The sequence below is a fragment of the Ruditapes philippinarum genome, unplaced genomic scaffold (assembly GCF_026571515.1).
Source record: "Ruditapes philippinarum isolate M1 unplaced genomic scaffold, ASM2657151v2 ctg7230_1_1_1_1, whole genome shotgun sequence".
Taxonomy (NCBI): domain Eukaryota; kingdom Metazoa; phylum Mollusca; class Bivalvia; order Venerida; family Veneridae; genus Ruditapes; species Ruditapes philippinarum.
Window position 1 is genome coordinate 28,368 of NW_026859361.1, and position 12,041 is coordinate 40,408.

Genomic DNA, 12,041 nt, shown 5'->3' on the forward strand with positions numbered 1-12,041 from the left:
TACCTAAAGTTGTATAGGTTAAAATTTAAAACACCTACAACTTATTTCATTAAGAAATTCCTCTAAATATGTTATGATGATTGAACTTGAGCAAAAATGAAAAGAGAAGCTGTGACGCTAAAAGAAATAAGATGAAAACAAATTTTATGGTTAAATTTGCTTATATTATCTTATTGTCTTATACTATCTACACAAAAATAAAGTAATAGACTTTTCCCCGACCGAATTGATAAAACGCGACTTCAGCTTAAAACCGGTGGTAAGACGAAATATTCTACGACCGGGCGTAAGACCGTTGATAAAACGTCACCCTGGTTCTTATTGGTGGCCATTAGGGTCTCAAGACATTGTCCTAATGATAGTTGTGTTCAAGGATGAAAACAATCAATTTATAAATAGGAAAGATATAGCCAATATAAAGAAAGCAAATTGCATTTATTTGGTATTCAAGGTCGAGATCATTTATGAGTAAAGGTCACAATCAATTTATTTGATCTTCATAAAGGTCTTGTCTAAATGACTATTGTGTTATGTATACAACAATCCATTCATAAAAAACAAAGTAATAGATTAATGTGAAACTTTGCGACGGCAACAACAACGACAACGGATATCATAGCTGCAGCAAAAGATGTAACATTATTTCTGGAAAATGTCGAGCTAAAATTTTCTTAAAATTTGGGTCGTTCGTCATTCCTGGGTCCGGGAAGTGAATAACAACCAAAATGGTTTCTGATAGAAAAATTATGTGTTTTATGTTTAACCAAAATGTTTATTTTTACGTAAATACTGTAAGTAAATAAGTCATTACGTCATCATCAATGTTGACTTTCTGAAGACGATTGTGTTATTGTTGAGTGCAGATACCTTTCAATACTATATGTTCAACCTCTAACAACTGTATCTTTGGCTCAGTAGCATATGTCGTTCTTAGTAGTTACGTTTGCTTGTAAGCACAGGGTCACGAGTTCGAATCCCGACAACGGCGCGGTCTTTTTATGTGTGTTAACAGCTGTCTGTTAACCTTATAAATAAGGATTAATTGCTGTGTAATTTTGATTTCAGACATTTATAAAATTACCTGCACAGACATTTCTACAGAATGATCGTCATCAAACAAAAGTTTCGAAGTCAAATTCTTGAGAACTGATGTTCGAATTTCAAACTTTTCTTCCAGAAGTTTAGTTTTGTCCCCAACTGGTAGATGTAGTTTTTCAAGATCAACACGGAACGTGTCAATGGCATCCTTTGCATGTTTTTTATTTTCTTCTTTTGACATAACGGTGAGAGCATCATCTATACAAGGAACCTTGCCGTCCTTTATAGCTTTGATGTAGGCGCCCAATAACTCTACTAGCACTGGAAGGAATGAAACAAGATAAGTGCAACTGTAAGCACAATAAGATGGTCTTTATGCAAAATCATCACAGCTTTTTACTTAAATTACAACTGTGATGGAAAGCTTTTATCAATTATAATAAATTTGCATTACAATCATCATCATAACAATAATCATCATCACCAATATTACCATTAACACCACAACCATAACCTCCACTAACAGTATAAACTTCTATTTTAACATCGATTGTGGCTAGGCATGATTACTTTCCTTTTAATACAACGCTGACAACGATGACCATCAAAATGGTTAAATAATTAATTGACTGGTTCCACAACATTTTGATTAACGACGAGGCATTCAAAGTCACCATTGCAATCTACATCTTTTTATCACCCCCACCACTATCATTATCATCAAAACATCAATTTCTTTACCATAATCTTAGCCATCTATTCAGCAAATTTGCAAAAGTTATCACGATGATTATATATGTTAATAAATATGTGATTTGATATTGGCCCTGTTATTTGTCCGAGAGCCGTCGTATTAGCCCAAGGCCGAGGGTTAATACGACTGACACGAGGACAAATAACAGGGCCAATATCAAATCAATTATTTATTGACAATTTTATTAAATAAATACATGTTCTTATAATATTTCACATTTAATCCTCAGATATTCCTTCTTATTTTAATACATGAACCGAGTTAAAACAAAATGGCAGTCATTTTCAAGTTTCTTGCAGGAATCTATATCATTTTTGGCCCTGGTTTATTACACAATCAAATTACTTCAAATGCGGGACCGTGCTCTGCCTTGTGCCCTGCCTGTTTTTGGTTTTGGTTTGCCCGGGCTCCTTGCCACTGGTTCTTTTTGTTGAGTCGTGTGGGGGCTGCGTTCATTGAACGTTGCCTTTCCTTGTCGATCTTGTTTATCACATTTTATATCTATATCATTTTTGGGCCCGGGGCCGAAAATGTGATATAGATATTGGCACTGTTTTAAGGCAGGCCATCGTATTATTGAACGTTCTATGTGCTTTTTGTAGGACTAATAACGAATAGTTATTTAATACTGTGATTTATGAAATAAATAAAAAGGCAAAGGAATTAAAAAACAACGATACTTATCATAACCAATCGTTACATACTGCGAACGGTTACAGGTCTTTTAGTTTGCAACATCTTTCCCGTGCGTTCATAGATAAATTTTTGAAAGTTTTGCGACTCCTCAATAAAGTCAGGAGATAAATCTTCTTTTTTAGCCTTGTCAAGTGTTTTCATTATCTTCTTGTTAGCTGGTCTATCAAATGTAAACGCTTTCCTCTTTGTAAAATACTTCTTAATACAATGCCTGGGTCGGTTGTATTTTTCATCTAACACTTTATTTCCAGTACTTTTCGCTGTAAGACAATGCTCAAGATATTGATCTGACGTTATCTCTCTCCCGTCTATCTCAAGATCAAGCGTGAAATCACGTATGCACAAGACAAAATCGGGCATTACAAAGTCGAAATTATCATCCGAAGTGTCCCCGACTGAAACTCTCAAGTTTTCAGACATATTTGTGATGAATCTACATAAGTTCAGGAAATCAAAAGTTAACACATCATTTTATACTGCAGCAACATGATGATAGTAGTTATAGAATATTTATTCATTAGTATTAACATTAAATATCATTTCTCTTTATTACACATATTGGTGTATATCCAAATTTATAAAGACAGTTTTGATAGACTCTCTTTCTTCAGTAGTTTCCAATTTAAGTTTAAAGCTACATTAAATAAATATGTAAAAATATTTTTACCGTCGGCCTAAAAACCAAGCACTCTACAGATTCATTAACCTTTTTAACAGTCTTGTTGTAAATCTCAACAAATATTGTTCATAAATAAGGATTTTAAACGGAAAAACCCACGGTAACACTAAAGTTCGTATACGAATTTTAACATGCAAATGAAGATTATAATCAGCTTGTGTATGCCCTACGTCTCAGTGTTATAGCTGCTATCCGGAAGATAACAAATATGAGATATTCTTGTGCAAACACATTTTAACTGTTTAACTTCACGATGCACTAGGCCTGAGGTTCAGTAAAAAGAAATCATCTCATAAAAAAGATTAAATTTGAATGAAAACATCCGTTACAATGCGGAAATATACCGTTAAATGAGGACTGCTACTTATAGTCATGTTTATTGATTGAATATTGATGTACGGATGATCTGAAGGCGGAGTTTCTCATGCAAACAGATATTGTACTTCTGATTTCGCCACAATGAGGTTGTCCATTATTTATGCTTATAAAACTCATTTTGGTTGTCTGGACACCAAAATAAGATCTGGAGTCGATATAAAACCCAATTTATTAATGAAATGTCACTATTTCTGTTTTTATGAAATTTATTAAATGTAACTTTAAATAAAAATCAATAATAGAAAGGCAATAAGTTCTAAATAAGTATTTCTGAAGATAAAGGCCTCACTTATCCTTTTAGAATACTGCATGGTGACATAAATACTACATTGATATATCAAATAATTTATATAAGTATGTGCGAACATGTGATATTGACATTAAGTATCAATCTGATCATTCAATAATATATTAAGATTTTTGTTTTATTTCTGTATGTCACGAATATATGAAAAGGTTTATGGAATTTTTTTTTTATATAGCACTGAATTCCTTGATAAAATAAATGAAATCAAAGTACAATATTGTTTACCTGTATATGAATTATATTATGTTTTAGATCCTATAAATAAAGATGTAATTTTGTTATTCATGATGAACCATTTTTGGAAACACTAATGGAAATGGAGGTAAAACTATAACTTACAGGTCTTAAAAGGACAAAGAAAGAAATAATTATGAAAAACAATTTATTGAAGAAATTCATCTTGAAAGATAATTAAGATAAAACATATCATATTGTGCAGATAAAATTATTCCTTTTCTAGAACTTGAATATGGATTCTTTAAATTTGATCAAAAAGATATAATAACACAGACATATTGTTATTATGAATTATTTATATACAAATGTTGATATGATTGAAGAGTCTAAAATTGTCAAAGGTTTGTGAAAGCTTTAAATTTTCCTTTATACTGTTAATTCTTTTTCTAGAAATCAAAAGCCCGGAACAGTAACATACATTCAAAAAGAAATAACCCAAAGTAGTTTATAAAAAAACTGGAGATTAATAACTTCATTAAATGTAGTTTATAAAAACATTAGCTTCAGGTGTCATAGGAAATTGATTTTGTTTTTAGATATTTTTGTTTCAAGAGATCAGACAGGATTTGTAAAGAATAGATATATTGGTAAGAATACTCAATTATTAGTAATGATTGAGTTTGAAAAAGATTTTGATACTTTATCTTTAACCTTTATAGAGAAATGTCTACATCTTTTCCCATGTTTAAAAATGGATATCTTTATTTTTATATAATTCTGAAACTTGTGTTATTTTAAATGGTGTTTTATCATTTTTAAGTTAAACGAGGTTGTAGACAAGGCGTTCCCATTCCCTTTATATCTACATTTTATGTGCAAAATTTTTTGCAATAAAAATAAGATAATATAAAGATGTTAACGGTATAAAAATAGTTGGAGAAGAACTATATAATTACACAATTTGCTCATTATAATTCAATTTTGCTAGATTGATAAGAAACGTCTGTTAATGCTGTTTTTAAAATTATTCAATTGAATATGTTTTCCCTAGATTTTTGGGATTAAAGTAAATTTTGACAAAACTAAAGTTATTTGGAAAGCCTCTATTCGGTACAGTACAAAATATAGCAAGACAAATTGAAAATGATAGATTTAAATTTTAATGAAAAGACTTAAGGAAGTGAAAAATAGTATAGGACACTGGAAAAAGAACAAAAATCTGGAAACATAGTGATCCCTCGGAAGCACTTATCACAACAAAATAACGTTAAAATTGCAGTCTCGGTTTGATTGCGTCCGCACATGAGGGACAACGAACAAGCGCAACATCCCTCACGCCCCTAGCACCGGCTTGAGCAGTACTCAATTCTAAACACTTATTAGTGCTGGCATAAATGATCCCGAAGAACTCGAAAAATATAACAACACTGAAGGGAAGTACGGGGCAACTTTTTACAGCTGCCACACAGCACTTGACACCGGTTATTGTAAAGTATAAAAATTTGGAAACAAACTGATCGCTCGGAAACACTTACACAACAAAATAACGTGAAAATTGCAGTCTCGGTTTGCATGTCTGTGTTGTTAATTGTTATAGATGTGTAAATGTTTTGTGATGTCTGTCTTGTTGGATTGTCGTTGACGGTAGGTATTTTCTAAATCCCCCTCTCCCATTTTGACCCCCCTCCCCCACCTTTTTACCCTTACTTATCCCTTTAATTCCTTTATGGCTTCGTTTTTGTTTATATTATTTCACATTACATGTCCCAGTCCTTTCGCCCTTGTTTCCACTCCAGGTGTTTGTTTGGTGCCTTCTGGGTGCCTTACTTGGGTGTGTCGGGGTGCCTTGTCCTGTGAACGTTGCCTTTGCCTTGTTGATCTTTATTCTTGTTTGTTTGATTGAGTCCGCACATGAGGGGCAACGAACAAGCGCAACATCCCTCACGCCCCCAGCAAAGGCTTGAGCGGTACTCAATTCTCAACACTTAATAGTGCTGGCATCAATGATCACCAAGAACAAGAAGAATATAACAACACTGAAGTAAATTACGGGGCAACTTTTTACAGCTGGCACAAAACACTTGACACCTGCTGTTGTGAAGTATTGAAGTATAAAAACCTCGAAACAAAGTGATCCCTTGGAAGCACTAATCACAACAAAATTACGTGAAAATTGCAGACTCGATTTGATTGAGTTCGCACATGAGGGGCAACGAACAAACGCAACATCCCTCACGACCCAACCCCCCCGCCCCCAGCAAAGGCTTGAGCGGTACTCAATTCTCAACACTTAATAGTGCTGGCATCAATGATCCCGAAGGACCAGAAGAATATAACAACACTGAAGTGAAGTATGGGGCAACTTTTTACAGCTGGCATAAAGCACTTGACACCGGCTGTTGTGAAGTATAAAAATCTGGAAACAAAGTGATACACTGATAGGAAAAACCTTCCTTTATTTACACATTGTTTTATAAGTTTACCAACGCCTAATTCAGTTTTGTATTTTTGAAAACACTTCATGACCTATTTTATAATTTTATAAAGAAAGGTAAAGTAAAGATCAGTAATTAACATAACATAAAAGAAGGGTGGTCTAAATATGATTAATATTGACAGTTCTATACATTCTATGAAGGTAAATTGGTTTATAATAGCAACAGTAAATGTCTAAAGCTAGTGACAGCTTTATTTAAATTTATAAAGTGTCCTGGTAAGTTGTTCTGTAAACTGACAATTTATAAAATTAAAAATTCCTGTAGTATAGGTGTTATAAAAGCTTATATAATTTTCACAGATAAACTTTGTAGAGATAGTATAGAACAAGTGTTACACATGCCATTATTATAACTTGGTAGCAGGAAAAAAGACGCTTTCATATTCAAAGTTTTTATAATGAAGGAATCAGATTTATTAAAGATATTATTATCAAAAGAGTGAGTTTGTAGATTTTAGTAACTAAGAACATGTGACACAAAAACATGTCAACTTTTTATCATAGTTTGAAAAAAATTCCGTTGTCATAATATAAAATTACAGTGGTGCCTTTTAAATGTGGTTTTATGGGACGAATATTATCTCTGGACTGAAGAGGATTAAATGGTATGAAAAAGCGAATAGAAGTATTACGTTTTCTAATTTTAGCTATAGAACATCCAAGTCCAGAGAAGTCGCTTTTCTATTTGGAAGTACAATGTAGTATTGAGTACAAAATATTAATAACAATTAATTACAATTCATATAATACAAGAAATACAATAACTAAGTGTATTTATGAGTCTGGTTGACTGGTTGATAGTTTTTAATCTGAAGCTATGCAACAATTTGTGAAGCATTATACTAATTGAGGCACGTTTCCAATCAGATCACTCTATTATGACACTGAAATTAGAATCTGATGACTTTAAACATGGAAAGGTCTTTGGAAACATAATTATTCTCTTTTAACAGATATAAAATATCTTGAAGTATCTAAAATGAAGTGATAGATAAGGTTAAGATGCAATATACATTACTTGTTAATAATATTTATAATATAAAGAATATTCCAGATAATGAAAAAAGTAGTTTACAATAAATGACGAGCTATTCATACAAAGATGTCAATTAACAAAAAAGGATACGTTAATTTTTCGACTGTATCCTGGTTGAATGCTGTCATTACATTGTAAACAAGGGTACTGCTTAACAGTGCAGCTATAATGAAGATCTTGTTGTCGTGATCTGGAATACCCTGAAATTACAATTTTCATCGTGTATAAGATAACTTCAAGGATAGGCTAGACTTATGAGTTCAATAGGAACAATCACGATATTCAAGAAAATATAATTAAGACGTATAGGTTGTAGTTCATATATAAGTATAATATACAAATTAAGTGCACGGGAGCGTTAGCAACCGCTGCTCCTAATTTGTATATAATTCAAATAGTTCACCCCGGTCGTTTTTGCCGATCCGTTTCATCTTACTTATACCATATACTTATAATTACTGTAAGTAGTATATGGAACACTTTAGGACCACTTACTGCGTATGCGCGTTCTAGTTTGAATGGCATTACGCAATATATTGTTGATTAGATACGTAATTAGGTAGTGTGTATTATATAATTGGTCTTACTTGTATAAGACGCGTTTTATAACAAAGGGAATAAAAATACAAACAAAGGTGTATTGTTAGTTAGATTATTTATATTAAACATGCATTTTAAAAATGACAAAGGGGGTTATTTAGGAATGTTGATTAAAAGTATAGATAATGATTCCTTTAAGAAGAAAATAAAATATAATTCTTGTACCGGCAAATTTATATAAAAACCCGTCAGCATTAGGTCACATTTGAATAAAATGAATGCGTTATACTAATAAGCTAATAAGAAGAATAAATATGGATGAACGTTTGGTCAAATTTGATATTAATGTTCTTTGTTATACAGAATAGTGATATCCCTGTTAAATAGATTCTTATAAGGTATAAATAACAATACTGAACTACTACAATTTTCGATGAGAAAATATTTATACGCGATATATTGTAGCAAATATATAAAAGTTTTAATTATGTCTAATTTGAAGAAATTATTGGTCACATTTGAAATTTTAAATACGGGTTCTTTTAAAGAATCAAACTTTTGAATAGATTACGATGCGGTAAAAAGTAAAATACTGATTTATACCAAATTACATAATAAATAACTATTAACATCCTCTTAAAGAATCTAAATCTTAATTTGTTACTGATATCAGTAAAAATGTTGTAGTCATTCAAGTCCGTTTTATTCTGTTCTATTGTCTGGTAATTTAAAGTATTGATTTAAAATTTGGTTATGACTTGATTTTAATAGATAAATTGATAAAATGAATTCGATGCTACATAAACTTAATTTTCATATAAAACTAAATAAATGAAGAAAAGAGTAATATAACAATTATCGACACCCCTATTTGTCAATATTGATGTAAACAGATAAGGAAAGGAATAGCGAATTCGAGCTTTATCCTTAATCGCATTATAACACCAGGGAGTGCGCGGAATTTAACGAAGTGGATATGGTAATCGTTACTAAAGTCAGATTATAGTATTAAATGTGCATTACAATAAACAGGATTTAATATATATGAATGGGGTATTGTAATTTGAGGAATTAATCGATGTAAAACTATTGATAATAATTGCGTATGATATCAAACTACTTGAAATTGAATTGAATCGTATTATAAGATCAGGATGTGTGCAGAGTTTGTTTGTTTGTTTCATTTTACGCCTTTACCCAACAGTATTTCAGTCATATAGGCGGGAAGTTTCCTAACCATCGTTCCTGGAGTGTTACACCAGTACTAGACTAGAGAATGACCCATAATGAAAAGCGTTTAACTACTTTTCACTCATATCGGGCTAAGAAAAGAGAAAGATATTATTTTAAATTAATTTCAAAGTATAAAGTGCCCCAGCTCATTTATGTAAGACATTCAAATGTTATGTTTTAGGCTTTTAAACCTTAGTGGAGTCCCTTTAAAAGTCGAAGAATATAAACGTTATAATTATGTCCAATCGAAAGAATATGTAGTTTTGATCATTCTCAAATATATTTTTGAAGCTAATATAGTCATGATATACAAATATATTTTTGATGTATTTTACAGAATAAAAAGATTAAAAGATATTCTGATTAGGTATAATGATAATGCTGTTGTATACATAGACCATACGCTTGAATAAACATTACTGCAATGAGTGAGAAATAGATAGCAAAACGATGAATGAATATATGAAGACTAATAAACATCAACAACAACGAAAAACTAGAACTGTGTCCAAAGGACACGGATGCCCCCACTGACAACATATATATGGTATATAGTGAAAAAATCAACAAAGGGCCATAATTCTGTTAAACTTGGTCGCAGCAAAAATTCTTTCCTTTACTACCATCTACACATTAAGGTTGTTCATCCCTGGAAGTTTAAGCAACATATGCCATCCGGTTTAAGAGGAGTTGCGTTCACAAAATTTCAAGATGGTATATAGTGAAAAAATCAACAAAGGGCCATAATTCTATTAAATTTTGTCGCAGCAAAAATTCCTTCCCTAAATACTATCTACACATTAAGGTTGTTCATCCCTGGAAGTTTAAGCAAAATCTGCCATCCGGTTTAAGAGGAGTTGCGTTCACAAAATTTCTACATGGTATATAGTGAATAAATCAACAAAGGGCCATAATTCTGTTAAATTTGGTGGCAGCAAAAATTCCTTCCTTTACAACCATCTACACATTAATGTTGTTCATCCCTGGATTTTCAGCAAAATCTGCCATCCGGTTTAAGAGGAGTTGCGTTCACAAAATTTCTACATGGTATATAGTGAATAAATCAACAAAGGGCCATAATTCTATTAAATTTGGTCGCAGCCAAAATTCCTTCCCTAAATACTATCTACACCTTAAGGTTGTTCATCCCTGAAAGTTTAAGCAAAATCTGCCATCCGGTTTAAGAGGAGTTGCGTTCACAAAATTTCTACATGGTATATAGTGAATAAATCAACAAAGGGCCATAATTCTGTTAAATTTGGTCGCAGCAAAAATTCCTTCCTTTACAACCATCTACACATTAATGTTGTTCATCCCTGGATTTTCAGCAAAATCTGCCATCCGGTTTAAGAGGAGTTGCGTTCACAAGATTTCGGGACAGACGGACGGAAGGACGGACGGACAGACAGACGTACGGACGGACGGACAAGTACAACGCTATATTCTCCCACTTTGTGGGCGTATAAAAAGTTAAAAAATAGACTTTTTTTACTTTACCTTATGAATGATTTTTTTCTAGAATAATTGCATTTATTTTTAAATTGTAAGTGGCATGATTTTGTCATTGATATTATCTAATGTCAATTAATTTATTATTTTTTATGATTTTGTTTATTTTCTTTTATTTTATTTGAAGATAAATTTCGGTTATGACTGTGATAAGAAAAATTTGATATTAAAATAGTGGTAAAGTAAATTGTATAAAAGTAAGTTAGTGACGTAATTAATCCGCATGATTAAACGATACTGGTTTTCAAATTTTGATCAGTTTCAAAAGATATTTTTTTTCTGATTTGTAAGTCACATAGTTTTAAAGTAGAATGAATAAGGAAATTTTAAATTGTAAAATGCCAGCAGAAATTGACCAATCAGCGGAGACTTTGGTTGCATAAATAAGAAAGATAACGTCATTCTAAAAATAACGTTCGATCAGAAATCGAACAGCACGTATATAAATGAATGCCGTTCGAAGCTACAGTATAAGCAAAATGAGCGCCACTGACAGCAGATCCTTTGACCGAAGCATGGAGTATAACAAGAACAGACTAAAGACGTTCGAAACCTATCCTAAACAGATGTACCCAAATAAATACGAGCTGGCAAGTGTATTGTATTACAGCGGAAAATCAGACATGTGCGAGTGTTTCAGGTGTCACGTAAAATTGAGCGCCGTGGTAAGATCAGACAACGCTTTGAGAGAACATTACAAGTTGTCGCCTAATTGCAAATACGTTTATCAAAATAGTGGCCGCTCGTCGTCAACAGAAACTAACCCAAGTAGGCCGATTCGGCGGATTTGGTTTTGGATCAACAACTAGGCAAACAAATTGCGGGATTGAAGCATTGGGTTCATCTACGACTGGAGCAAATATGTTTGTCAATAACAGAAACTTTTTAAATAACACTACCGACCAGACACATTTGATATGTTTACACTTGTATACATGTCTTTGACTTGTCTGAAATACTATATCCATTTACCTGGAAAAAATATTTTCATCACATCATGTCAATAAACCTCAGTGGAGTCCCTTTAATACAATGGTAACATTTATTAATTTGGTCAAATATTTCTTAAAATTTTGCAGTATTAAGACTCTTTTTCTCTCATAAAGCAATTAAATGCAATAATCAATAGTGAAATGCAAAAATGGGGCTTCTTGACGTTGACGTCGTTATCGAGAAAATGCGAGATCTTTGACGCCA

At 32.2% G+C, this 12,041-nt stretch overlaps 1 protein-coding gene across 2 annotated transcripts in view; it reads right to left on the bottom strand.

The window, feature by feature from the left end:
- Positions 1 to 7,783, bottom strand: part of LOC132756239 (guanylate-binding protein 2-like) — a 28,100-nt gene extending 20,317 nt beyond the window's left edge. For both annotated transcript variants that reach the window (XM_060747256.1, XM_060747255.1), the window contains exons 1-3: positions 7,653 to 7,783; positions 2,497 to 2,921; positions 1,082 to 1,359 (exon numbers count right to left, since the gene is read on the bottom strand). In XM_060747256.1, coding sequence (XP_060603239.1) covers positions 1,082 to 1,359; positions 2,497 to 2,921; positions 7,653 to 7,690 — 741 coding nt within the window. In that variant the 5' untranslated portion in view covers positions 7,691 to 7,783. The remainder of the gene's footprint in view (positions 1 to 1,081; positions 1,360 to 2,496; positions 2,922 to 7,652) is intronic.
- Positions 7,784 to 12,041: the final 4,258 nt, after the last annotated feature.